The sequence below is a fragment of the Dasypus novemcinctus genome, chromosome X (genome assembly GCF_030445035.2).
Source record: "Dasypus novemcinctus isolate mDasNov1 chromosome X, mDasNov1.1.hap2, whole genome shotgun sequence".
NCBI lineage: Eukaryota > Metazoa > Chordata > Mammalia > Cingulata > Dasypodidae > Dasypus > Dasypus novemcinctus.
In genome coordinates this window covers 121969399-121995929 of record NC_080704.1, presented here as the reverse complement: position 1 = coordinate 121995929, position 26531 = coordinate 121969399, and the positions used below count along the sequence as shown (strand labels likewise).

Here is a 26531-nt window from a genome sequence, read left to right as displayed (position 1 = left end):
CAATCATGCTATTTTTCCACACTGTTCAACTGAAATGGCTGTTTTCAATAACAATAGGGTCCTGAATTCCTGGCAAAACAGAATTCATTTCAGTTCTCTCTCTTTTTTTCTTTCAGCCATAATTGGCAAAGGTCACCACATCTTCTAATTGAAATATTTTCTCCTCTAAGCATCAGTGGCAATATAGTTTCATGATTTTCTTTTTTTTACTATCATTGAATTTTTTTTTTTTGCTTTTGAAAGGATATTCATTTGGTGTAGAACCTTTCAGTTACCAGACGATAAAGCAGAAGTTACTTCCCTCTTCAAAGTCTGCTGGAGCAAGATGGCTGACAAGATCTTCCAAAAGTTCATGCCTCCTGGGCTGCTTTTTTCTGGAAGTTTGTTTCTCTCTGGGCTCAGCTGCCCTGCTCTCTCCACAAGGCCAACTGTAGATTATCAGGCAACTGGATATGTCTCGCTCCCCAGGGCTTAATTTTCTCTAGGCTCAGCTGCTCGTCTCCTATGTGTTCTTATTTCCTGGACTCCAACTAATTCTTCTACCACATCATTTTCTCTGTGTGTCCCCACCTACCAAAGGCAAAGGGACTCAATATCCTATTGATGTGCCCCAATCAAAGTTCTAATCATAATTTAATCATGCACAGAGAGAAAAGACTACTATACAAACATAATCCAATATTTCTTTCTGGAATTCATCAATAATATCAAACTGCTACAGGGTTTTAATTTCCCACTATGTTCCATCTCTGGGTAATAAATGAGCTGGATAAAGTTTTGGGAGCAGGACAATGGCAAATCCAGCAGTTTGTCAATGCATGAATAGCTAGTTCAGTTAATATGTGTATAGATTGGATCTGTGTCAATATCCTCTATCCTTCTCATATAATTCCCCTTTGTGATTTGAACTAACCTAAGTGTGTCTCTATTATTTGCAAACAACTTTCACCTACTTATCCCAACACTACATCAAAGGATGAAGAAGGCTCATTATAAATCTACCCAGACTAGAAGAAATACAGAAGATTATGGGTTGCTCTGTAGCATGAATTTTGAACATAAAGGAGACCACCAGCTATGTCTCAATTCCTTCACTCTCAGTATGGAGACTGAAAGAGATATAGTGGTTTCCTTGTGCATAAATACTGGAATGATCTCTCCCACAAGTGTTTATATTAATAACAATCCTGCATATCAATAAATGAACTCTGTGTCTATTCAGAAGACTTCTGTGGTAACATTAATCTGAAAATGAGTGCCCCAAAATGTGATATTATTCTTTTTCTGGTCTGTTCTCCAAGCTATTCAGAATAAGAAGGTCAAAATGCTCCCCTGGAAAAGAAAATACCCAAAGATGAAAGGCATGATATCACCACATGACCAAAGAAGGAAAGTACCTTCTGCAGAATTCAGGTTTCTCAACCAACTCAAGGTCATCTCTTCCAGGATGCTGAACAAATACCCAATTAGTTCTTAGAATGATCCCACCCAGTGTGGGATAAAAACCTAAATATCATGGAGTCCTTCCTTCATCTTGCCCAAAGTCCCTCCTTAATTCTTTACTGATATGGATCATTGGGCCACTGAGAAATTATTTGGAAATTAAGAAGATTTAAGGCATGGAGGATTCCTCAGTAGCTCAATTCTTAGAGAAGTAGCATGGGCTTAAAAACGTAAATTTGGTTGGCAAGAAAAGAAAAGTTTCTAGCCTTTCCCCTTGACGCAATGCTTACTCAAATTAAACATCACCCTCAAACTAAGAGAAGGTGAGCTAAAAAGAGGGAGAGAAAAAAAGGAAGGGAGGAAGAAGAAGTAATGAGGAAAGGAAAACAACTCTACGTTCATTATTTCTTCTTCCTTCCTTTCCTTTTTTTAAAGATTTATTTTATTTATTTCTCTCCCCTCCCCTCCCCCCCAACCCAGTTGTCTGTTCTCTGTGTCCATTTTGCTGCGTGTTCTTCTTTTTGTCCGCTTCTGTTGTTGTCAGCGGCACAGGAATCTGTGTTTCTTTTTGTTGTTGTTGTTGTGTCATTTTGCTGCATCAGCTCTCTGTGTGTGTGGCACCATTCCTGGGCAGGCTGCACTTTCTTTCGCACAGGGTGGCTCTCCTTACAGGGCACACTCCTTGCACGTGGGGCTCCCCTATGCAGGGGAAACCCCTGCATGGCACGGCACTCCTTGCGTGCATCAGCACTGCGTGTGGACCAGCTCCACATGGGTCAAGGAGGCCGGAGGTTTGAACCGCGGACCTCCCATGTGGTAGACAAATGCCCTATCCACTGGCTCAAGTCTGCTTCCCTTCCTTCCTTTCCTTTTGTTTTCTCCCTCCTTTTAGCCTACCTTCTATTTCTTTGAGGGTGGTATTTTGTTTTATATCATTAAAATGAGTTAGCAGTCATTTAAAATGCCTACTCTGCCAAAGTTACATAAAAAGTAATAATAATTCAAAGCTTCATTAAAACAATTTAGATGGATGCAATTCTCCCGCTTGCCCACGTGGAATCTAAGCCCCATCTCAATATAGAAGTGGAGGGGACATAACCATCCCAGTGTCCACAGGATGGAGGAATAGAATATGGATTAGACTGGACTTACTGGTATTCGATTATGGATTTTTTGTGATTAGTAATGGAAGAAATTGTAGCATTGATGTGGAGAAAGTGGCCACTGTAGCTGCTGATGGTAGGGAGAGGGAAGAAGAGATATGAAATGGGGGCATTTTCAGGACTTGGAGTTGTCCTGGGTGGTACTGCAGGGACAGATGCTGGTCATTTTATGTCCTGCCATGGCCCACTGGGTAGACTGGGGGAGAGTGTAAACTACAGTGTAAATCATTATCCATGTGGTGCAGCAGTGCTCCAAAATGTATTCACCAAATGCAATGAATGTGCCACAATGATGAAAGAGATTGCTGATGTGGGAGGAGTGGGGTGTGTGTGTGGGGTATAAGGGAACCTCTAATCACAAAAGATCCATAATCGAATACCAGTAAGTCCAGTCTCGATCCTGTAGAACCTGGGATGGTGATTTCCACTCCACCTCTAAATGAGGAGGGGGTGTTGATCATGCATGGCTTATGGATGCTTCCCCTGCTTGCAGTTGTAGGCACTCTCGGTTTTCTGGTGTGGTGGTTGACCATTCTAGCCACGCTGTCAGCTGACCTGGGTAAGTCCAATGAACCAGAGAGTAGGTGTTGCAATTTTGCTGAGGCTCAGGGCCCAGTTGGCACATAGACAGTCCCAAAATTCAAGTCTTTTGAGCCTAGAGAAACCCAAGTGTCAACCACAGTTTCCGTAAAAGTGACAAAAGAGGCATGGTAGAGAGGCCACATCTGAGTCTAACTCCATCACATTCAGCACAAGTTCCAAAGTAGGGTCCACTGGCAAGGCACTGAACTCCAGAGCCATCTGTCATCACAATAGAACTTGTGTGTCTCCATAGCCATCAGGAGCACCAGTAGCTGGGGTTTTATCTACTTAAGTAATCCCTGGGGTCCTACTGAGATGTGCATAAGCAAGAACCCGCTGATGACCTCCCAACACATTTTGAAGTCACTTAATCATATAAACTCATTTCTCTTTACCATTTTCCCCTTTTATTAAAGGTCTTTTTCTAGTTGCATGAAGAGCTGGTGATTGGTAGTAATCCCTTGGCTCCAGAGAGTCTCATCCCTGGGAGTCATGTCCCACACTGGGGGGAAGTAATGCATTTACATGTCAAGTTTGGCTTAGAGATTGGCCACATTTGAGCAACATGGAGGCTCTCATTAGACAGGTCGTGAACTCATAAAACAATCATGTACATGTGCAGAATTCCCCAAAACACCCCACCACAGACAAGACACAACATGATCTACTTTCTAAATTTAATCTACGTACAACTAGCCAGTGTCCAGATTGACACAAATAGCACTGAAAACTTTCTGTATCAGCCTTCCAAGGTGGTGAAGAAGTCCAGACATTCACAACAGAGACACTTTATGTAGGTTGGCTGGTGGTTTAGATAGATTCAGAAATGCCATGCGTCTGATTGATTGATTGGGTACAGGAACTTCTTTTTCTGTAGCTCTTCACTCTGACATAACTCCTGGGAAATTTTGAATCAGAGTGAAATGGTTCTGGGCAGGAATGTCAACCTATCCTTTCTATGTTCCCTGTTGATCAATGGGATACATAACAAGTGCTACAGATTATGAGATAATATCATCAATGACCACTAACTATGGTCCACAGCATATATCTGGTATATTTTTTTCCATATCGCCCCATTATTAACACAGTAAATCTTTGGCATTGATGCAAGAACATTACAGTATTGCTGTTAACTAAAATCCATAAGTTATATTAATTACATTTTCCCCATGCCTCTCCACATCTTATCATTTTGCAATAATGTGTACATTTGTCTTGGTTCACAGAAGGACAATCCTGTATTTGTGCTATGAACCACAATCTTCATCCTCCTCTGGGTTCACTGTTATTTTGTCCCTAGATTATTTTCTAGCTTTCTTTCAATTGACATTTACATCACTAGACTATGCTTTTCAGGCACAATCCCTTTATAAACTAGCTACATTTGTTGTACACACTATAGTAGGTAACCATGGATTCTATACATTTCCACATTTACAGTCAAGTTACATGTCTACACATATTAAGCATCAGTATACCTTCTCAGTCCTTCTCTTATCTCCTAATAACCTGTACACTGGGTTTTAACTCCATGTGCTTATGCTTCTTATTCATTTCATATTAATGAAATCATGCAATATTTGTCCTTTTTTGTCTGGCTTATTTCACTTAACATAATGTCTTGAAGGTTCATCCATATTATCACATGCCCCCAATTTCATTTCTTCTTACAACAGCGTAGTATTCTATCATATGTATATCCCACATTTTGTTTATCCATTCATTGGTTGATGGACACTTGGGTTGTATCTATCTTTTGGCATTTGTGAATAACATGACTACGAACATTAGTGTGTAAATATTTGTTCCTGCCAGTTTTCAGTTCTTCTGGATATATTCCTAGTAGAGGAATTGCTGTATTATATGGCAATTCTATATTTAGTTTCCTGAAGAACCGCCAAACTGTCTTCCACAGAAGCTGCATCATTTTACATTCCCACCAACAGTGAAGGAGTGTTCCTATTTCTCCCCATCCTCTCCAGCACTTACTGTTTTGTTGTGTGTTTTCAATAAAGGCCATTCTATGTGATGTGAGATCATATATCATTGTCATTTTGATTTAAATTTCCCTAATAAACTAGTGATGTTGAACAGTTTTCATGTGTTTTTTGGCCATTTGTAAGTCCTCTTTGGAGAAATGTCTATTTAAATATTTTCTCTATTTTTAAATTAGATTGCTTGCTTTTTCACTACTGAGTTGTATGATCTCTTTAAATAGAATGGAAATCAGACCCTTAACAGATATGTGGTTTCTAAATATTTTCTCACATTGAGTGGGCTGCATCTTCACCTTCTTGGTGAAGTCCTTTGCATCACAGAAGTTTTTAAGTTTGAGGATGTCCCCTTCATCCATGTTTTCTTCTGTTGCTCATGCTTTCCATGTGAGGTTTAAAAAACCACCACCTACCTCCAGGTCATGAAGATGGTTCCCTACAGATACTTCTAGGAGTTTTTTGGTTGTAGATTTTATATTTAGGTGTTTGATCCATTTTGAATTAATTTTTGTATAAGGTATGAGATAGGGTTCTCTTTCCTTTGGCTATGGATATCCAATTCTCCAGCACTATTTGTTGAATAGACTGTTCTGCCCCATCTGGGTGGTTTTGACAGCTATGGACTTGGAATTGTACTAAATGACATTGCAAAAATAGATACAAGCCGTTATATATCCTGCCATAACCTAGAGAATTGAGTGGGAAATTGTGTAAACTACAACATAAGTTATAATCCATGCTTAGTGGCAATAAACCAAATGTGTTCATCAATTGCCATGGATGTGTCACACTAATGAAAGAAGTTGTTAATGTGTGAAAGGGTGGAAGGTGTGTGGAGTGGGGCATATGGGAATCCCTCATATTTTTGTTTGTAACATGTTGTGTAATCTAAGTATATTTTAAAAATAAAAATTTATTTAAAAAATTACTTGACCATAGATGTGTGAGTCTCTCTGAAAAATCAATTTGGTTCCATTGGTCTATGTTTCTCTCTTCTCTTTATGCCAGTACCATTCTGTTTTTACCACTGTAGCTAGGTAATATGATTTAAAGTCCAGAAGTGCTAGTACTTCAACTTCTCTTTTCCTTTTTAAGATACTTCTGGCTACTTGGAGCCCCTTTAACATGCAAATGAATTGGATAAATGTATTTTCCATTTCTTTAAAATATGCTAGTGGAATTTTTATTGGAATTGAATTGAATCTGCATATCAATTTAGATAAAGTGGATGTAATGTTATTTCATATTCCATTCCATGAGCATGGTATATTTTTCCATTTATTTAGTTCTTTTCTAAATTTATTTAGCAACACATTGTAGTTTTCTGAATACAAGTGTTTTACACCCTTGGTTAAATCAATTCTTAAATATTTGATTATTTAGTCACTATGGTAAATGGAATATTTTTTCCTGACTTCCTCCTCAGATTGTGCATTATTTGTGTATAGAAACTCTACTGATTTTTGCATATTAATCTTGTATCCTGCCACTGCTTAAATAATTTATGTGCCCTAGCAGCTTTGTTGTCAGTTTTGGGGGACTTTCTAAGCAAAGGATCATATAATTTGCAAATTGCAAAAGTTTTTACTTCTTCATTGCCAATTTGGATGTTTTTATTTCTTTTTCTTGCCTGATTGCTCTAGCTAGAACCTCTAGCTATATATTGAACAATTGTGATGACAGTGGGCATTCTTGTCTTGTTCCCAATCTCAACAGGAAAGCTTTCTGTCTTTCACCATTTAGTACAATGTTAGCTGAGGTTTTCATATACAGCCTTTTTCAAATTAAGAAAATTTCCTTCAATTCCTAAATTTGTAATATTTTTAGCAAGAAATGATGCTGTATGTTGTAAAATGCCATTTCTGTTTCAATTGATAGAATCACAGGATTTTTCTTCTTTCATTTATTAATGTGGTCCAATTGATTAAATTTCTTGTTTTCAAGCATACTTGCATGCCTGGGATAAAACACACTTGATCATTATATATAATTCTTGAAATGCATTGTTGGATTTGATTAACAAGTATTTTTTTGAGGATATTTCCATCTGAATTCATTAGGGAAATCAGTCTCTAATTTTCCTTTTTCATAATATATTTTTCTGTCTTTGGTATTAGGGTCTTATTGGCTTCATAGAATGAGGTTGGTAGCATTCTTTCTTGTTCAATATTTTGTTACATTTTGTGTTAAATTGGTATTAAATCTTCTTTGAATGCTTAGTATAATTCACCTGTGAAACCATTTGTCCCTGGGCTTTTCATTTGGCAAGTTATTAGATGACTCTTTCAATCTCTTAACTTGTGCTTGGTTTGTTGAGGTCTTTAATTTATTTGAGGGACTGTTTTAGGTTGTTCATATAGTCCTAGGAATTTTTCATTTCATCTACATTATCTAGTTTGTTAGCACACAGTTGTTTAAGTATCCTCTTATGAGCTCTTTTATTTCTGTGGTGTCAGTAATAATGTCACCATTTCAATTTTATTTTATTTATTTGCATCTTCTCTCTTTTTTCTTTGTCTGTCTAGCAAAGGCTTTATCAATTATGTTAATATTCTCCAAGAACCAACTTTTGTTTTGTTTTTTTCCTGTCAGTTTTTTTTTTGCAGTATTAAATATATCGTATTACTACCTTCTTGTCTTCATGGTTTCCCATGATAAATCAGTACTTAATTTTATTTGGTATTGCTTGTATGAGATGCACCATTTTTCTCTTGCTGCTCTTAGAATTGTTTCTTTTTATTTGGCATTTGATATTCTGATTAGTAAGAGTCTCAGAGTAGGTCTATTTGGATTTTTTGGATGAGATTATATTGTGCTTCTTGGACATGAACATCTGTGTCCTTCAATAAAGTTGGGAAATATACAATCATTATTTCTTCAAATATTCCTTATGACCCTTTTAACTTCTCTTCTCTTTCTGGGATTCCCATGGAATGTATGTTTGTGTGATTCTTGCTATACTTTAGTTCCCTGAGACCCTGCTCAATTTTTTATATTATTTTCTTCATCTGTTCTTTTGTACCTTCAATTTTGTTGGTCATGTCTTCAAGTTCAATGTTCCTTTCTTCTGCGTCCTCAAATCTGCTGTTATATGCCTCCAGTTTATTTTTAATTTAATTTCCATAATATCTGATATTTTTCTGTGTATGCTTTCAAATTATTCCTTGTGCTCACCCAGTGAAATAAGGGGAGCTTCGGGTTGATATCAGAATGCATTATATATCCTTTATAGTTTACTTAATATAAAGGTTTAAACAGAACATCATGATTAAAAAATAATGCAGTATTTGAGAATATCCAAGATTTTCTAGCATGGAATGGCAGGCTGCCCTCTTCCTCCAGAAACTGAAGGAAGTTAAGCAGGTTTACCTGGCAGAAGGGAAGCCATAGGACTGCAGGGCATTTGGAGAGGGTAGCTAAAGAGAAGGAACCCAGTTGGTTCTGAGAAAGGGAAGCCATAAGATATAGGACACTCAGTCTAGCACACAGTCAATTCAAAGGGAGAGGGCTGCCAAGGAAGTGACTTGGCTGAAAGTCCAGTGCTCAGTTGGCTCTGAGAGTGATGAAAGCCTCTGGGTGACCAGGGGTGTGTCCTGATTCCCAGCAGGTATTTGAGGCAGGGGAGCTGTGGGGCTAACAGGTGTAAGACTGGCACAGAGCAAAGCCAGGGGGAGAGATGTGTAGGGCACAGGGTGATAGGGAAGTTGGACCAGGAAAAACAAAAGAAATAGGCCAACTACTGCTGACATGACTGCAAGAGAGGGGAGGATGGGGTTGATTAGGCAGGCTGTCCCACCCACCCACTGTGGGAGGGAAAGAAATTCTATTAGTGAGAGGGTAAGTTGACAGACCCTAAAATCCTGGGAAAGAGGAATACAGGAGAGGCAACTGGCAAGACATCAGAAGCCCAACTGGCCTGAGGGAAAAGTGGGTGGACAGAGGCAGACAACAAGCCTCCAAAAATCTAACTGGTGGGGTAGGTGTAGCTTAGTGGTTGAATGCCTGATTCACATGTGTGAGGTCTTCGGTTTAATCCCTGGTACCTGCTTGTAAATAAAGTGGCTAACTTTGCTGAGGGATAGTGCATGGGTAGAGGAAACCCAGGAGCTCTCAGGTGTCAGGAGTTGAAGAACAAGGAGCCTTGTAACAGGGAACTTAGACTTAGTTGTTTTAGGATTTTTGATTTGTTATTTTATATTTTATATTTTTTCCCTAATTTTTCTCTACACCTAGGTACCTTATTTATGGCTGGCTGGCTGCAGCATAACCTGAGATGGTTGCTAGTAGCCTGAGAGGGAAGCCTGTTTATTCTGCTTTTTTCCCTCTGTTACTTTTTTCTTCTTTGTCCAGTTTTTTTCTCCTTAGTTTCTTTATTTCTTTTCTTTATTTCTTTTTTCCTTTTCTGCTGCTTTTATTTCATTCCATTTTCTCTTGTTTGGTCTTCATTTTCTTTCTCCCCTTCTCATCTTCAGGTTGATATCAGAATGCATTATTTTTTTCCTGTTTCTTTTTTATTTAATGTTTTTAAATCTTATTACTTTTCATTTTTTTTACCTATTACATATTTTTCCTGGTTCTTTTAAGTTTCCTTTTCCATCTTATTATCTTTATTCTCTTCTTTCTTTCATTTTCTATAGTTTTAATATTTTTAGGGAACACAGATAATTACAAGGATATAGAATAAGTGAAAGCATCTGTCTAAGAGGACAAAATGAAATGAAACCTTAGAGTAGAAAGAGAGGCTAACCAACTGAATAAGCCCATCAAGATAAACAGATGTCTAGATACAAGCAAGAAATTACAAGCCATACTAAGAAACAGGAAGAAATGTCCCAGTCTAAAAAACAAACTAAAAAACAGGTGAGGATAGATACTGTGGAACAACTAATCAAGGATGGCCAAACAAATCTAATGAATCAACTTAATGAGGTGAAGGAAGAGATAAAAAATATTAAGAAACATTGGAGGAACATACAGAACAATTGAATACATACATAAAATGATAACAGATCTGATGGTGATGAAAAGCACAATGCAAGAATTTTAAAAATATGCTGAAAGCACATACCAACAGATTTCAATAAGCAGAGGAAAGAATTGGTGATGTCAAAAACAGAACAGCCAAAACTGAACAAAGAGCAAAACAAGAAGACAAAAAGATAGAAAAATTTCAGAAGGGTCTAAGGAATTGGATGACAACATGAAATGCACAAACATATGGATAATAGGCATCCCAGAGGGAGAAGAGAATGGAAAGGGGGCAGAAGGAGTTTTGGAAGAAATAATGGCTGAAAATTTCCCAACTCTTTTGAGAGACAAGGATGTACATGTCCAAGAAGTGCAGCACACTACAAACAGTGTAAATTCCAACACGTCTGACTTGAGACACATACTCATTACACTCTCAAATGTAAAAGACAAATAGAATTGTGAAAGCAGCAAGAGAAAAGAGATAGATCACTTATAATGGAAGCTTGACAAGATTAAGCACTGATTTATGATCTGAATCCATGGAGGCAAGAAGCAGTGATATATATATGGGGGACGACAGACTAATAATGTAAACCATAAGGCAAAACATAGGATAACTAAAAAATTTAGAAAACTGTACAACCTAAAGTATGGACCACATAGTAAGCACAGATATCATCTTGTTTGAAAGCTATTGTCTCGGAATCTGTACATCAGTTTCAGGAAATATGATACGAACAAGTTAAAAGATTATCGCTGTGGAAGGGAAAAGGTGTTATGGTGAATCTGGGGAAGTACTGTATATTGTATATATGAATTTCGGTGATCTAAGACTCTTGTGGAGCTGACATTATGTTGGGATTCACTTTACAGGAAGTTTTGGATCACAGAGTGGTTCAACAATGGCAGCGGAGGAATACTGATATAGGATGTTATTGACAGGATATACATGGTTGACAGGGAGTTATACAGGGCATATGCCCAGGGTATATAGTAATGTCTAGATATACTCATAGTGGAAACAATTAAAAACAACAGCTGTGGGGGTACTGGGCCCCTGGCCGGGAGGTCACTGTCGTGGACCCTGGGGGAGCAGCGGCAGTCCCCCAGGTGCAATGGCAAGAACCAGGAAGGAAGGAGGGCCCAACAGTGGGCTCCTGATACTAATGGCTATGCTTTTGAGCCTATACGCCTGCAATAAGAATAAGGCCTAGAGTAGCACTGTGCCTGGGAGTTTCCTCCTGACAGTCTTCATGTTACTCAAATGTGACCACTCGCACAGCCAAACTCAGCATGTAGATGCAGTGCATTCCCCCCAGCGTGGGACATGACACCCGGGGATGAGCCTCCCTGGCACCGAGGGATCACTACCACATACCAGCTGAAGATGCAACTAGAAAAGGACCTTGAATTAAAGGTTCAACACGGATCAGCAGAATATCCCTGTCTACATATAATAACATGACTTCAAAATGCTGTTTGACCTAAAATAAGGGGGAAATGGAAAGGAGAAATGAGATTATAAGGCTATGAGTCTCTAAAAAAGAGTCTGGAGGTTGTCAGAAGGAATGCCCTTATGCACAACTGAGCAGAGTCTGAGAGACAGATAAAGTAGATACAACCACAGGTATTGGTTCTTTTGAGGAATAAAGAGACCCACGGGTTCTATGGTCATGGCAGATGGGGTTCACTGCCATGGCAGATGGCCCTTCTTTGGAGCTGGTGTTTCTGCGTGATGGAATTGGACTCAGAGGGGATCTCTTTTCACTAGACTTGCATGCTACTTTATTAGAATTGTAGTTGGTGCTGGGGTTTTAGATATATTTAGGGGATTTGAATCTCTGGACTGATAATATGACACCCAGGCCCAGAGCGTCAACAGACTTCAACTCCTACACTTTGATTTATTGGATTTACCCCACTCAGCTAACATCGAGTTGAAAAAGGTCAACCACCACACCATGGAGCCTAGAGTGTCTACAACTGAAAGCAGGAGGAGTGCATCCAGTATCCATGTGGAATCTAAGCCCCCACTTGACATAGATGTGCAATGGACACAACCAATCCAATGTCCACAGAGAAAATGTGGAATGGGTATGGGAAGGGTAGCCATGGTGGCTGCTGGGTTTGGGGAATGGGAGGAATAGATGAGATGTGGAGGCGTTTTCGGGACGAGGAGATGTCCTGGGTGGTGCTTCACGGACAATTACGGGACATTGTAGATCCCCCCAGCGCCCACTGGATGGAACATGGGAGAGTGTGGGCTATGATGTGGACCATTGACTATGGGGTGCAGTGATGCTCAGAGATGTACTTACCAGGTGTAATGGATGTGTCATGATGATGGGAGAGAGTGTTGCTGTGGGAGGAATGGGGGGTGGGGGTGGTGGGGTTGAATGGGACCTCATATTTTTTGCATGTAATTTTTAAAAATAAATAAATAATTTAAAAAAAAGAAGCAGTGATATGACATAGTTAATGTGCTAAAAGAAGACTACCAGCCAAGAATTCTGTATCTAGAAAAGCTGAAAATCAAAACTGATGGACAGCTCAAAATATTCACAGATAAGAAGTTAAGTGCATTTGTCAACAAGAGCCCTGTCCCTCAAGAAATAATAAAGAGAGAGCTGCCGGTTGAAAGATAAACATAGGAGAGAGGGTTGGAGCAGAGTGTAGAAATGAAAATTATTAGTAAGAATAAATAAAAGGATAAAGAGGAATAAAAATATGACATATATAAAACTAAAGAAAAATGACTAATATAAAAAATGCTTGGGGCGGCGGACTTGGCCCAGTGGTTAGGGCATCCGTCTACCACATGGGAGGTCTGCGGTTCAAACCCCGGGCCTCCTTGACGCACGTAGAGCTGGCCCATGCGCTGTGCTGATGTGCACAAGGAGTGCCCTGCCACGCAGGGGTGTCCACCACATAGGGGAGCCCCACGTGCAAGGGGCACACCCCATAAGGAGAGCCGCCCAGCGTGAAAGAAAGTGCAGACTGCCCAGGAATGGTGCCACACACACGGAGAGTTGACACACAAGATGATGCAACAAAAAGAAACACAGATTCCTGTGCTGCTGACAAACACAGAAGCAGACAAAGAAGATGCAGCAAACGGACAAAGAGAACAGACAACTGGGGTGGGGGGGTAAGGGGAGAGAAATAAATAAATAAATCTTTTAAAAAATGCCTAGAAAGTAATAACATTCACTGTTGATGGTTTAAACTCTCCAATCTGCCAATCAAAAGACACAGATTGGTAGATTGGGTAAAGAAATATGACCCATCTATAAACTGTATACAATAAATTCACCTTAACACAGAGATGCAAAGAGTTTGCAAGTGAAATGTTGGAAAACCATTTTACATGCAAAAAATAACAAGAAAAGAATGGTGGTAGCTATACTAATATCAGACAATATAGACTTTAAATGCAAAATTATTATAAGTGACAAAGGAGGACACTATATATTAATAAAAGAGATAATCTATTAAGAAGAAAGAACAATTACCAACATTTATGCACTTAACAAGGGTGCCCAAAAATACATGAGGCAAACACTGGAAAAATTAAGTGAAGGAATAGATGCCTCTACAATTACAGTGGGGGACTTTAATACACCATTATTACCATTAAACAGAACACCATGACAGAGGATTAATAAAGAAATAGAGACATTTAATAATACATTAGAGGATCTAGACCTAATAGACATATACAGAATATTACACCCTAATACAACAGGATAAAAATTCTTCTCAAGCACACATGGATCATTCTCCAGGATAGACCATGTGCTAGGTCACAGAAAAAGTCTCAGTGAATTGAGAAAGATTGAAATTACAGGGAGGCGGGGCAAGATGTCATCTGAGTGAGTGCACCTTACCTTCTCTCCTGCGAAGAGGCAGCTGAGTGGGGTTGGAGTCTTGCTGGAGTGGGCTGTCTTGGGGGCTTGCAGGATGGAGGGTATGTGGACATCGATTTGGCAGAGGTGGTGCCTGCTAAAGATAGAAACGCGGTTTACAAGAACAGAGGTCAGAAGCTGTGGACTGGCGGGACCCTTCCCCCTGGGGCTGGCAGTAGCGGAGTTTCCTGGGATGTGTTAGTTGTGCAGTGGGTTCCTGGGCCCTGGGGTCCTCGGATGCGTGGTCCCCAGGTCCGTGTCCCCTGAGTCCCTGTAGCTCATGTGCCCTGACCTATGTAACCTGGGTCTGCAGAGTCCCGGACTTCCCTTTCCCAAGTCCAGTGCTCCCGGAAGTCCGGGATTGCCATAGCCCTCCAGTTTTTCACTGATTCCGTGGGTGGGAAGGATTCTGTGGGGGGTGCAATAGGGGGGCCTGGCTAGTGTGGGTTTGATTTCCTCGTGTTTCCCCACTTTTTTTTCTTTTCTTTTTTTCTTTTTTTGACTTGGAGGAGCATACCAGCTGGCTTGGGGAGAGTCTGGGAAGAGAAGAGTGTGGAATCTGCTGAAAAAGCACAACTCACCTAAATACCCTGGGATAGGAAACTTGGCCTGGGAGAAGGTGGAGTCAGAGAATCAATAAGCCTTCTCATAGCACACCTAAAGGAGAGGGACTGTAGGAGGTGCTTTCCAAGCCTCCAATGGCATACTCGGGGTTCCTGGTGAGGTGTGGATGATCTCTCTCTGGAAATTAAGTGTCATTGTTTTCTGTGCAGAGCTGATTCAACAAGGACCCACTTGAATCTCCTACTGGACCTCTCAGGCAGCTTTCCTGCTGCCTGGGAGAGAGGAAAGTGAGGAAGGGAGAAAAGGCGGAACGTCAGATCCCTAAGCATTTTGTTTAACTAACAAACAGGATTCCTTGCTTGAAACTTTCCCTAACATTTGGTGGCTTTTTTCCTTGTTTTTCCTTCCTCTTTATCCCCCCAAGACCCTTTTTGCTTTCTTTCTCTTTCTCTTTTTCTTTTTCCTGCTTACTTCCCCACTCCCTTTTGTCCCTTTTCTTTTCTTTTTTTATTTATCTGCTTTCTTATTCTTCTTATATTAGGTGCTGCAGGGAGAGCTCCACATTTGCTGTATTTCTCATTCTCCATTTACACTTTTCTGTGTGTATTGATTTTGGCCACCAACACTATTCCCTTTCCTCTACATTTTTCTATCCTCCATCATTGATTGTTTCTCTTAATTACACCTTTCTTTGTTTGCCCCCCTCATTTTTTTGATTTTTTATTACTAATACCTTTTGCTCTCATTTTCTGCCTTATATTCACTCTTTATATTATTGTCCTCTCTTTTCTCTTTTGCTCTCTCCTGAACACACAGGCCTTTTAACACTGTATTCTTCCCCATATTCAGATTTTTACATATTCTACTTTTCTTACTGTTATAACTTTACATGCCTTACATGAGTCTAATATCCATTCTCCTATATCTCACATAGTTCCTCTGTTAATATTTACTATCAATACTACTATTATTCATTTTCTTTGCTCACTCCTTTTGCTTTCTCTGGCCTTAATATATTCCTTCAAGGGAACTTAGCCAACAGTAAGGAAATAGAATAAGAAGAACAAAGTGACAAAGAGAAGACTTTGCACACACACAAAAACAACAGCTAATTAAACTCCAAACTAGACAAAGAAGCTAAGCAACAAACTAAACCCATCAAGATAAAATGATGACCAGACAGCAACAAAAAACTACAAACCAAACCAAAAATCAGGAAAATATGACCCAATCCAATGAATAAACTAAACACCAGGAAGAGGAGCAGAACATCAAAAAAGTAATTAAAGAACTCGAAACCTATACTAAGGACCAATTTGATGAGATGAAGGAAGAGATTAAGAATATGAAGAAAAAAATGGAGAGAATACAGAAGAAATTGAAATCATATGCAGAAAGATAATGGATATGATGGTAGTGAACAGCACAATTCAAGAAATCAAAAATACACTCTCAGCAATTAACAGCAGATGCAAAGAGGCAGAGGAGAGATTAAGTGATGTGGAAGACAATACATCTGAAATCAAACAGATAGTCGAACTGGTCCATAAAAAGGTAGAAAAAATCCAGCTTAGGTAATGAATGACAATGCAAAACATGAAAACATACATATTATAGGCATCCCAGAAGGAGAAGGGAAGGGAAAGGGGACAGAAGGGATGTTGAAAGAAACGGTGGCTGAAAACTTCCCAAACCTATTGAGAGAGGTGGATGTACATGTCCAGAAAGCACAATGCACCCCAAACACCATAAATCCCAACAGGCCTACCCCAAGACATATACTTGTCAAGATATCCAAACTAAAGACAAAGAGAAAATACTAAAAGCTGCAAGAGAAACAGAACCATCACATAAAAGGGAAGCTCTATAAGATTAAGTGCTGATTTCTCATCTGAAATCATAGAGGCAAGAAGGCAGCGGTATGACTTAGTCAAGGAGCTCAAAGAAAAATATTTCCAACTAAGAATACTCTACCCAGCTAAGCTAGCATTCAAAAATGATGGAGAGTTCAAAATATTCACAGATAAATAGAAACTAAGAGAGTATGCCAACAAGAATCCTGCCTGTCAAGAATTAATAAAAGGAGTTCTGCAGGAAGAAAGAAAAAAACAAGAGAGACAGACTTGAAGGAGAATGTAAGAACAACTAAAAAGACAAAAACAGAAAAAGGAAATCAAACAGAATATAACAAACACAAATCCAAAGAAAATATGGCTAATATAGTAATTCCTTGAAAGTAATGACACTGAAAGTCAATGAATTAAACTCACCTGTCAAAAGATTCAAACTGGAAGATTGGATAAGGAAATATGATCCATCTATATGCTGTCTGCAAGAAACACATCTTAGACCCAGGGATTCAAGGAGGTTGAAAGTGAAGAGCTGGGAAAAAATCTTACAAGCAAACAATAACCAAAAAAGGGCAGGAGTAGCTATATTAATATCAGACAAAATAGATTTTAAATGCAAAACAATTGTGAGAGACAAAGATGGACACTACATATTCATGAAAGGGATAATCTTTGAAGAAGAAAGAATGGTCATAAATATTTTATGCTCCTAACAGGGTTTCCTCCAAATACATGAGGCAAACATTGGAAAAACTAAGTGAAGGAATAGATGCCTCTACAATTATAGAGGGGGAATTTAATATACCACTATCAACTTTGGAAAGAACATCTCAAAAGAGAATCAAAATAGAAACAAAGAATTTGAACAATATATTAGAGGAGTTGGACCTAATCAACATATATAGAATATTACACCCAAATACAGTAGGATAGACATTCTTCTCAAGTGCACATGGATCATTCTGCAAGATAGACCACATGCTAGACCACAGAAAAAGTCTCAATGAACTCAGAAAGATAGAAATCATACAAAATAATATCTCTGAACACAGTGGAGAGAAGCTGGAAATCTGAAAGGGCCAGAGGCTCAGACTTGGCACCAAGATTTGGAAGTTAAACAACACATTCTTAGAAAAACAATGGGTCAAAGAGGAAATCTCAAAAGAAATTAATAACTACCTTGAAACTAATGAAAATGAAAATACAATATACCCAAACTTATGGGATGAAGCAGAAGCAGTACTGAGAGGGAAATTTATAGCCATAAATTCATGCATCAAAAAAGAAGAAAGAGCTAAAGTTGAAGAACTAAATGCACACTAAGAGGAATTAATTAATAAACAACAAACTAACCCCAAAGGAAGAAGAAAGAAAGAAGTAACAGAGATAAGAGCAGAAGTAAATGAAATAGAAAATAAGAAAGCACTTGAAAAAATAAAAACCAAGAGCTGGTTCTTTGAGACAATCAATAAAATTGACAAACCCTTAGCTACATTAACAAAGAAAAAAAGAGAGACGTTGCAAATACACAAAATAAGAAATGAGAATGAAGTTATCATCACTGATGCCACAGAAATAAAGACTATCATAAGAGAATACTTTGAACAACTATATTCCAACAAAAACAGCAATTTAGAGGAAATGGACAAATTCCTAGAAATATATAAACAACCTGCATTGATAAAAGAATTTGAAAATCTCAACAAACAAATCACAAGCAAAGACAAATAATCAGACATTAAAAACCTCCCAACTAAAAAGAACCATGGGCCAGACGACATCACAGGTCAATTCTACAAACATTCTGGAAAGAATTAACACCAGTCTTGCTTAAAATTTTCCAAAAAATTGAAACAGAAGGAACACTGTCTAACTCATTCTGTGATGCCAAAATTACTCTAGTACCAAAGCCAAACAAAGACACCACAAGAAAGGAAAGTTACAGACCTATCTCTCTAATGAACCTTGACTTGAAAATCTTCAACAAAATACTTGCTAATCATATTCAACAACACATTAAACAAATGGTACACCATGACCAAGTGGGGTTCATTCCTGATATGAAAGGATGGTTCAACATAAGAAAATCAATTAATATAATACACCACATAAACAGATTGAAGGGAAAAATCACATGATAATATCTATAGATGCAGCAAAAGCATTGGACAAAATACAGCACCCTTTCTTGATAAAAACTCTGCAAAAGATTGGAATAGAAGGAAACTTTCTTAACACAATAAAGAGTATTTATAAAAAACCCACAGCCAACATCATTTACAATGTTGAAATCCTAAACTCTTTCCCTTTAAGATCAGGAACAAGACAAGGATGCCCACTATCACACCTCCTATTTAACATAGACTTAGAAGGACTTGCTTGAGCACTGAGGCAAGAACCAGACATAAAAGGCATACAAATTGGAAGGGAAGAAGTCAAAATTTCACTATTTGCAGATGATATGTTCCCATATATAGAAAACCCTGAGAAGTCTACAACAAAGCTTCTAGAACTTAGAAAGAGTTCAGTAAAGTCACAGGGTATGAGATAAATGCAAAAAAAAAAATCAGTAGCATTTCTGTACACCAATAATGAGCAATCTGAGGAGGAAATCAGGAATCAAATACCATTGACAATAGTAAGTTAAAAAAAATCAAATACCTAGGAATAAATTTAAAAAGATGTAAAAGACGTATACACAGAAAACTACACAATACTGTTCAAGGAAATCAAAGAAGACCTGAATAAATGGAAGAATATTACCTTTTCATGGATAGGAAGACTAAATATTATTAATATGTCTATCCTACCAAAACCGATCTACACATTCAATGCGATCACAATAAAATAAACACATCATTCTTTAATGAACTGAAGAAACTATGAAATTGGAGGAATCTCACTACCTGATATCAAAACATACTACAAAGCTACAGTAGTGAAAAAGGCATGGTATTGGCACAAGGATAGACACACTGGCCAGTGGAACTCAAATGAGAGTTCTGGCATAGATCAATATATATACAGCCATAAGATATTTGACAAGGCCCCCAGACCCTACCAAGTGGGAGAGAATGGCCTTTTCAACAAATGGTGCCTGGACAACTGGATATCCATATGTAAAAAAATGAAAGTGGATTACCAACTTACACCTTATATAAAAATCAACTCAAGATGGATCAAAGACCTAAATATAAGACCCAAGTCCATAAAGACCTTGGAAAGCAAAGTAGGGAAGCATCTACAGGAACTTGTAATAGGAAATGGCTTCATGAACTTCACACCTAAAGCATAAGCAGCAAAAGAACAAATAGAGAAATGGGACTCCCTCAAAATGAAAGCCTTCTGTACCTCAAAGGAGTTTGTCAGGAAAGTGAAAAGAGAGCCTACACAATGGGAGAACATATTTGGTAACCATATATCTGATAGACTTATAACCTGCATATATAAAGAACTTTTATATCTCGAAAATAAAAAGACAAATAAGACATTTAAAAAATGGGAAAAAGATTTAAACAGACACTTCTCCAAAGAAGAAATACAAATGGCTAAAAAGCCCATGAAAAAATTGCTCCAAATCTCTACTATTAGGGACATGCAAATCAAAACTACAATGAGATACCATCTTAGTCCCATAAGATTGGCAGCTATGAAAAAAACAGAAAACTACAAATGCTGGAGAGACTGTGGAGGAATGGGAACACTCATCCACTGCTGGTGGGAATGTAGAAGGATCCAGCCATTCTGGAGGACAGTTTGGCTGTTTCTCAGAAACTAGCTATAGATTTGCCATATGACCCAGCAATTGCACTGCTGGATATATATCAAGAAGATCTGAAAACAAGGACACAAACTGATATATGTATACCAATGCTCATAGCAGAACTATTCACTATTGCCAAAAGTTGGAAACAACCCAAATGCCCATCAACAGATGAATGGATAAATAAAATGTGGTATATACATACAATGGAATACTACTCAACGATAAGAACAAAAACAATACAAACACATGTGATAACTTGGATGACTCTTGAGAACCTTATGTTTAGTGAAGCAACCCAGGCTTTGAAGGACAAATAGTACATGACCTCTCGGGTATGAAATAAGTCAACCAAGTTGTCTCAGAGAGCTAGAGACTGGATGAGCAACTTTAAGGTATTTGGAGGGTAGAGGAATGTTGTGAGCTGACGACTTGGGTGAAATCTATGATCAGCTGGAGGTAAGTATTTGTACAGGGAAGGAATAAAATGGGGGCATAGGGAAAACTTAGGTTGTGGTTGTGTGGGCTTTAGGGGCACTAGGGATGGGAGGATGGATCAGATTGTCCAAGAAATTGGGGAGAGTGTGAAGGGAACATTTGATCATGGGAGATTGTCAGGTATGTGGTTGAAATTGTGATGCAGAGGAAACTCTTCAGAGAATGTAATATGGAAGGTTACCTATTTGGGAATCTAAGGGAGCGGGGTGCATCTGACACAGGGCAAGCTTCTGGGGAGTGTGTGAGTGCTCATTTTGTCATAATGGGTGATATCATTCGGTGGAGACCCATACAATGAGAGTGAAGGTATACCCACATCCTGGGGAGTACTGATGTTCTCAAATAGAGGGAATTTTATCTGTTGAGAGTATCAGTGGCTCCCAATGGGTTAGCGCAATCAAATATGTCAAGCCCTCAACATTTTTGTAAGTATCTCTGAATATGGTCCCAGCAAATATAATATGAATATGTATAAAGATCACTGATGGGGAAGGGACAAAGAGTTTGATGTTGGATGTTTGGGAGTACCGTATATTGTATATGTGAATTATTGTGACCTAAAACTTAAGTCAAGAGAAACTTAATAATCTGGAAAAAATAAAGAAAGAAAAGCAGTAGACACTGAGGAAGAAAAGGAAGAAATTGCCTTGCCCCTGTACATACAGGGCAACACCTGTAGCAGTGATGAAAGGCAAAATATCAAAAACAAAGATTTTTCTTTTGCACATTTCTTTGATACCCCAATATATTTTACTTTATTTAATTTTTCTAAATTTCTGTTCTATATTCTATATCTAACCTTAAACCCATCACTATATTCCATTTTTCTATTAAGGCAACCTGGCAATATATTGGGCTTCCTTTTTGAAGACTTTTTGGACTACAGAGAGGTTCAACTATAGTGGGGAAGGAGCACTTGTGTGGGTTGTCATTGGCGGGGGGCACATGGTTGGGAAGGAGTTCTTCAGGGCATGTATACAGGGTACATAGAAAGGTTTGAATATTTTCATAGTGGTTTCAGTTGAAAATGACATATGAGAGGGTGCTGAATTCCTGAGCAGGGATCTCTATCACATTCCCCAATAGAACAACAACAATCCCCCAAGTGCAATGGCAAAGACCAAAAAGATGAATGGTCCAACAATGAGCCCTTGATACTGATGGCTCCAATTTTGAACCTATGTGCCTGAAATATGAACTAGGCCTATAGCTGTGGGGTGCCTAAGAGTTACATCCTGAGAGCCTCCATGTTGCCCAAATGTGGCCACTCTCTAAGCCAAACTCAGCATATAGTTGCATTGCCTTCCCCCTAGCATGGAACATGACTCCTGGGGATGAGCCTTTCTAGCACAGAGGGATTACTACCAAGCACAGCTGATGATGTAACTACAAAAAGTCCATGAACAAAGAGGTCAACTCAGACCGGCAAAATATCTCAGCCTACATATAATATGAGGTGTTAAAAACTGCTTTTTGACTTTGGATAAAAAGAGGGAAATGGAAAGGACAAGTGAGTTTATATGGCTAAGAGTCTCCAAAAAAGTGTATGGAGGTCATCATGGAGTGATGCTTATGCATGTCTCAGCAGGGTACCAGAGACAGCCAAAGTAGATGGAAACCCAGGTGCTGGTTCTCCTGAGGGCTGCAGTGACCCACAGGTTCTTTGGTCAAGGCAGATGGCTCTGGAGTTCAGGGCCATGTCAGTGTGCCCTACTTTGGAGTTTGTGTTCCTGAGTGTGATAGAGTTGGACTCAGATATAACCTTTCTACACATGCCTCTTCTGTCACTTTTACTGGACCTGTGTTTGGCATATGGGTTGGTGTATACTCATGAGACCTGAATCTCTGAACTGTCCATGTGACGGCCAGGCCCTGTGCCTCAGCAGACTTGCAGCTCCTACCTTCTGGTTTCCTGGACTTACCCTGGCCAGCTGACAGGGAGGTGAAGAGGGTCCACCACCACACCAGGGAGCCAAGAGTATCCACAGCTGCAAGCAGGAGAATTGCATTCATCATTCATGTGGAATCTAAACCCCCTTTTGATGTAGAGGGGGACTGGACATAGCCATCTCAGGTCTACTAGATGGAGGAATAGAGTATGGATTTGAGTGGTCTTACTGGTGTTCTGCTGGGGAACTATTGTGATTAGTAAGGGAAGAAACTGTATTAGTGATGTGGAGAGGGTGGCCACGGTGGCTGCTGATGGTCTGGAGAGGAAAGAAGAGATATGGTTTAGGGGCATTTTCAGGGTTTGGAGTTGTCCTAGGTGGTGCTGCAGGGGCAGATGCTGGAAGTTGTGTGTCCTCTCGTGGCCTACTGGGTGGACTGGGAAAGAGTGTGGACTACAATATGGACCACTGTCCTTGTGCTGCAGCAGTTCTCCAGAATGTATTCGCCAGGTGCAGTGGATGTGCCACAATGTTGGAAGAGTTTGTTGATGTGGGAGGGGTGGCGTGGGTGGGGTGGGGATTATATGGGACCTCGTATTTTTTTAATGTAATATTTAAAAGAAAATAAAGAAGAAGAAAAAATGGGAAAAAAAAGATATTACATGGCATCATTTATTTCTCCAAAATGGAATAAATCTGGAAAATAATAAGGGACATGGAACAAGAATAGGCACAAATATATGGAAGTTGAACAACACAATCTGAAACTACATTGAAGAAATCACATTGAAATGACTGGAAATGAGAATATCACTTATCAAAACCTATGAGATGCAGCTAAAGCAGTGCTGAGATGGAAATGTAAAGGCATAAATGCTTACATTAAATAAGAAGAAAGAGTTAAAATATTTAACTTTACACCTGAAGAAACTAGAAAAAGAACAACATATAATCCCAACACAAGCAGAAGGAAGGAAATAACAAAGATTACAGCAGAAATAAATGAAATTGAAAATGAAAACCTCTTAAAATACTTACCTGGCAGGGGAGATACCCTGATCACGAAGGTAGTTTTCCCAGGCTGAGACTTAGCCATTACACTTCAGATGTGGTGACCCCTGTAATTTCCCCAAATGTGGGAAACTCGGCTGCATAATTTGTGGTAGGGGGGACGGTATTTGTGCTCTCTCCCAGTAACAAAAAAAAAGCTAGTAAAATGTGACAAAACTAAAAGCTAGTTCTTTGAGAGGATTAATAAATTGACAAATCCTTAGCCAGACTAATAAAGAAAAAAAGAGAAGATGCAAAAATAATAATAAAATATACAAGAAGGGGTTTATTACCATTGTTCCCACAGAAATAAAGAGTATCATAAGAGGATACTTGGAAAAATTGTATGCCAACAAGATGGATAACTTAGGTGAAATGGACAATTTCTACAAACACACACAACCTACATTGATGAAGGAAGAAATTGATGAACTCAACAGACCAATCACAAGTAACAAGATGGAATTAGTCATCAAAAACTGCCCAACTAAGAAGAGCCAATGACCAGATGGCTTCACAGGTGAATTCTACCAAACATTCTGGAAAGAACTGTTATGAATCCTGCTTAAGTTCTTCCAAAAAATATTAATGGGGGGAACATTGCCTAACTCATTCTATGATGCCAACATCACCCTAATAACAAAGCCACACAAAGACACCACAAGAAAGCAAATGACAATATATCCTAGGAAATGACTGGGCTTATTCTTATTCACAGGTTCTCTTACAAGGGAATAAATAATTATGAATCTCATTGAAAGATGCACCTGAATCTCATCTTAAATGAGAAGTTCTTGCTCCAAATATGTCAATGGGTCATATTCTATCAAACCAGTAAGGTGTTTCATGCTGTCCAATTTGCAGGAGTTATGGTCCAAGAAAGGCCAGTGGCACACAAGGATGGTAAATTTGTGCAAACCTAACATTGGGTTTGTTTGTAGGCATGGGTTACTGCCAAAGCCCACTTTAGAAAGGTATTGGCTAGGACACTACAGGTGAAAAGAAAGATATTCATGGGAAACAATAAGTGGCAGATCATGCTGGTCTAACAGTATGCAAGCAATATTTCCATTAGTAGATAACAAAGAACCAGGTAAGGAAGTGCTATGAGGAGGCTTTGCATTCCATACATTTCTCCTTTTAAATTATCTGAATTTCTATAGTCACCTCAGAAACTATTTTAGGCATAAGGAGAGTCCACATAAAAACACATAGGGTCCCAGGTATTTGCTGTAATGTTTGGTTGCCTTTTTACCTTCACCTGTGAGCTTTCAGGGAACCAATGGGGAGACCTTCCTGTTTGGAGTTATCCAGGACTTCTTTTGAGTCTGAGACTTTCAAACTGGACTTCATGACCATGATCTTTAGCAGGCTTTATTCTGATGATCTGCATTCTTGTATCCTATATTAACTACCTCACTTAAATCCTCAGATAGTTTGCACACTTATTCTTAATGGGGAGCTGAAGGGCAATGGCCATTCTTCTGTAGCTGCTTCTTGCTGGTTAGGGGCAGTAGTCCCTGCCTGACAAGTTGTGAAACTCTCTGCCTATTTTACTAAGCTTGAGTGAAAGTGGGTCCATCACTATGGTTGGAAGAGGATGAGGATGAAATCCCCACATGACTAATACCTTGTTCTGGACTGCATTGGTATTGGAAGAAGTAAATTTGGCTAAAATTGGAAGATATATGGTCCTAACAAAAGGATAAAGAAAATGGTGATAATTGGCCCCAAAACTGAGGTCGGTCATGACATATGGGACCATGGGTATGAAAAAGGACAGGTGCCTTCAGAAGCTACATCCCCCCAAAGATGATGGATTATGCTGTTGGTTAACTCTAGGGAGAGATTATGGAAGGCATGCTGGGTTTGGTATAACTGCCATCCCCAGGTTCCATGGTGGTGGTTATGCCTAGGAGAACTAGGGTAAATATGAAAAGAGGCACTGCCCTAGACATAAACTCACAAAGACAGTATAGTTAACAAGTTAAGCATATGGCAAGAAATATAAAGAAAATAATTAAAAGAGCCATTCTTTTATCTTATAGGCACATTCATTAATTACTCGGAAAATGAATTAAGTTTTAACATGTTTAATATTCTTCTGTATATGATCTAGAAGACAAGAGATATTATATTCATGAGATATATAGATACAGCACTTAATACTATTCAATACATTAATCAAAGCACAAGTTCCTCTTTGAGCTGCAGTTAATAGATATAACTTCCATATTTGCCATAGCATAACTGTTGTCTCTCCATGGGAGCAGGCCATAATGTCTATTGTGTCTGTTTAGGTTCTAATCACATTACTCTGGTAATTATTGCTCCACTTGGTATATTCTTCACACAACATGCTGTAGTACCACTGGACCTTGGAAGGGTGCTCCAGCATTTCACCGGCCTGGTGAATAGTGGCATTCAGCACCATGAAAGAGAGTCAGCTTGGAGGCAGTACCCATTGTAAATCTGGCCATATCAAGCCATTGCTGGCTGCCACAGGAGTCTGAAACAGGAATGTTTTCCCATCCACTTCAGGGCATGTCCAGAGATGTGATAGGTCATTTTATTATTTTGGAAGTCATAGTGCCCAACATAGCCAATAACGCAAATGAAGAGGCACATGAAAAGCACAGGGGGCCTAGTCTGACTGCACAGAAAACTTGACAATACTGAAGTCTGCCACTTCTGATTTTGATATGCTTTCTAAATACTTCCAATGCAATTTTTAACATATTAAATTAACAACTATTTTTAGTACTTTACTTTTAGCTTTCACACTTTTGCCATGGTTACATTAATTAGTGGGTATTTTACTTTAGCAGTATAGGAAAAACTTTATTATTTTGTGAA

The 26531-nt window shown here is 38.9% G+C and overlaps 1 protein-coding gene and 1 non-coding gene across 2 annotated transcripts in view; one reads left to right on the top strand and one right to left on the bottom strand.

Moving 5' to 3' along the window:
- RTL4 (retrotransposon Gag like 4) overlaps positions 1-5544 on the bottom strand; it is a 117700-nt gene extending 112156 nt beyond the window's left edge. The window contains 1 exon segment of the mRNA XM_071212978.1: positions 5460-5544. Coding sequence (XP_071069079.1) covers positions 5460-5544 — 85 coding nt within the window.
- Positions 5545-23655: 18111 nt separating this feature from the next.
- On the top strand, positions 23656-23818 carry LOC111760672 (U1 spliceosomal RNA). Its single transcript, XR_002794292.1, has one exon. It is a non-coding gene; the product is annotated as a U1 spliceosomal RNA (small nuclear RNA).
- The last annotated feature ends 2713 nt before the right edge of the window (positions 23819-26531 follow it).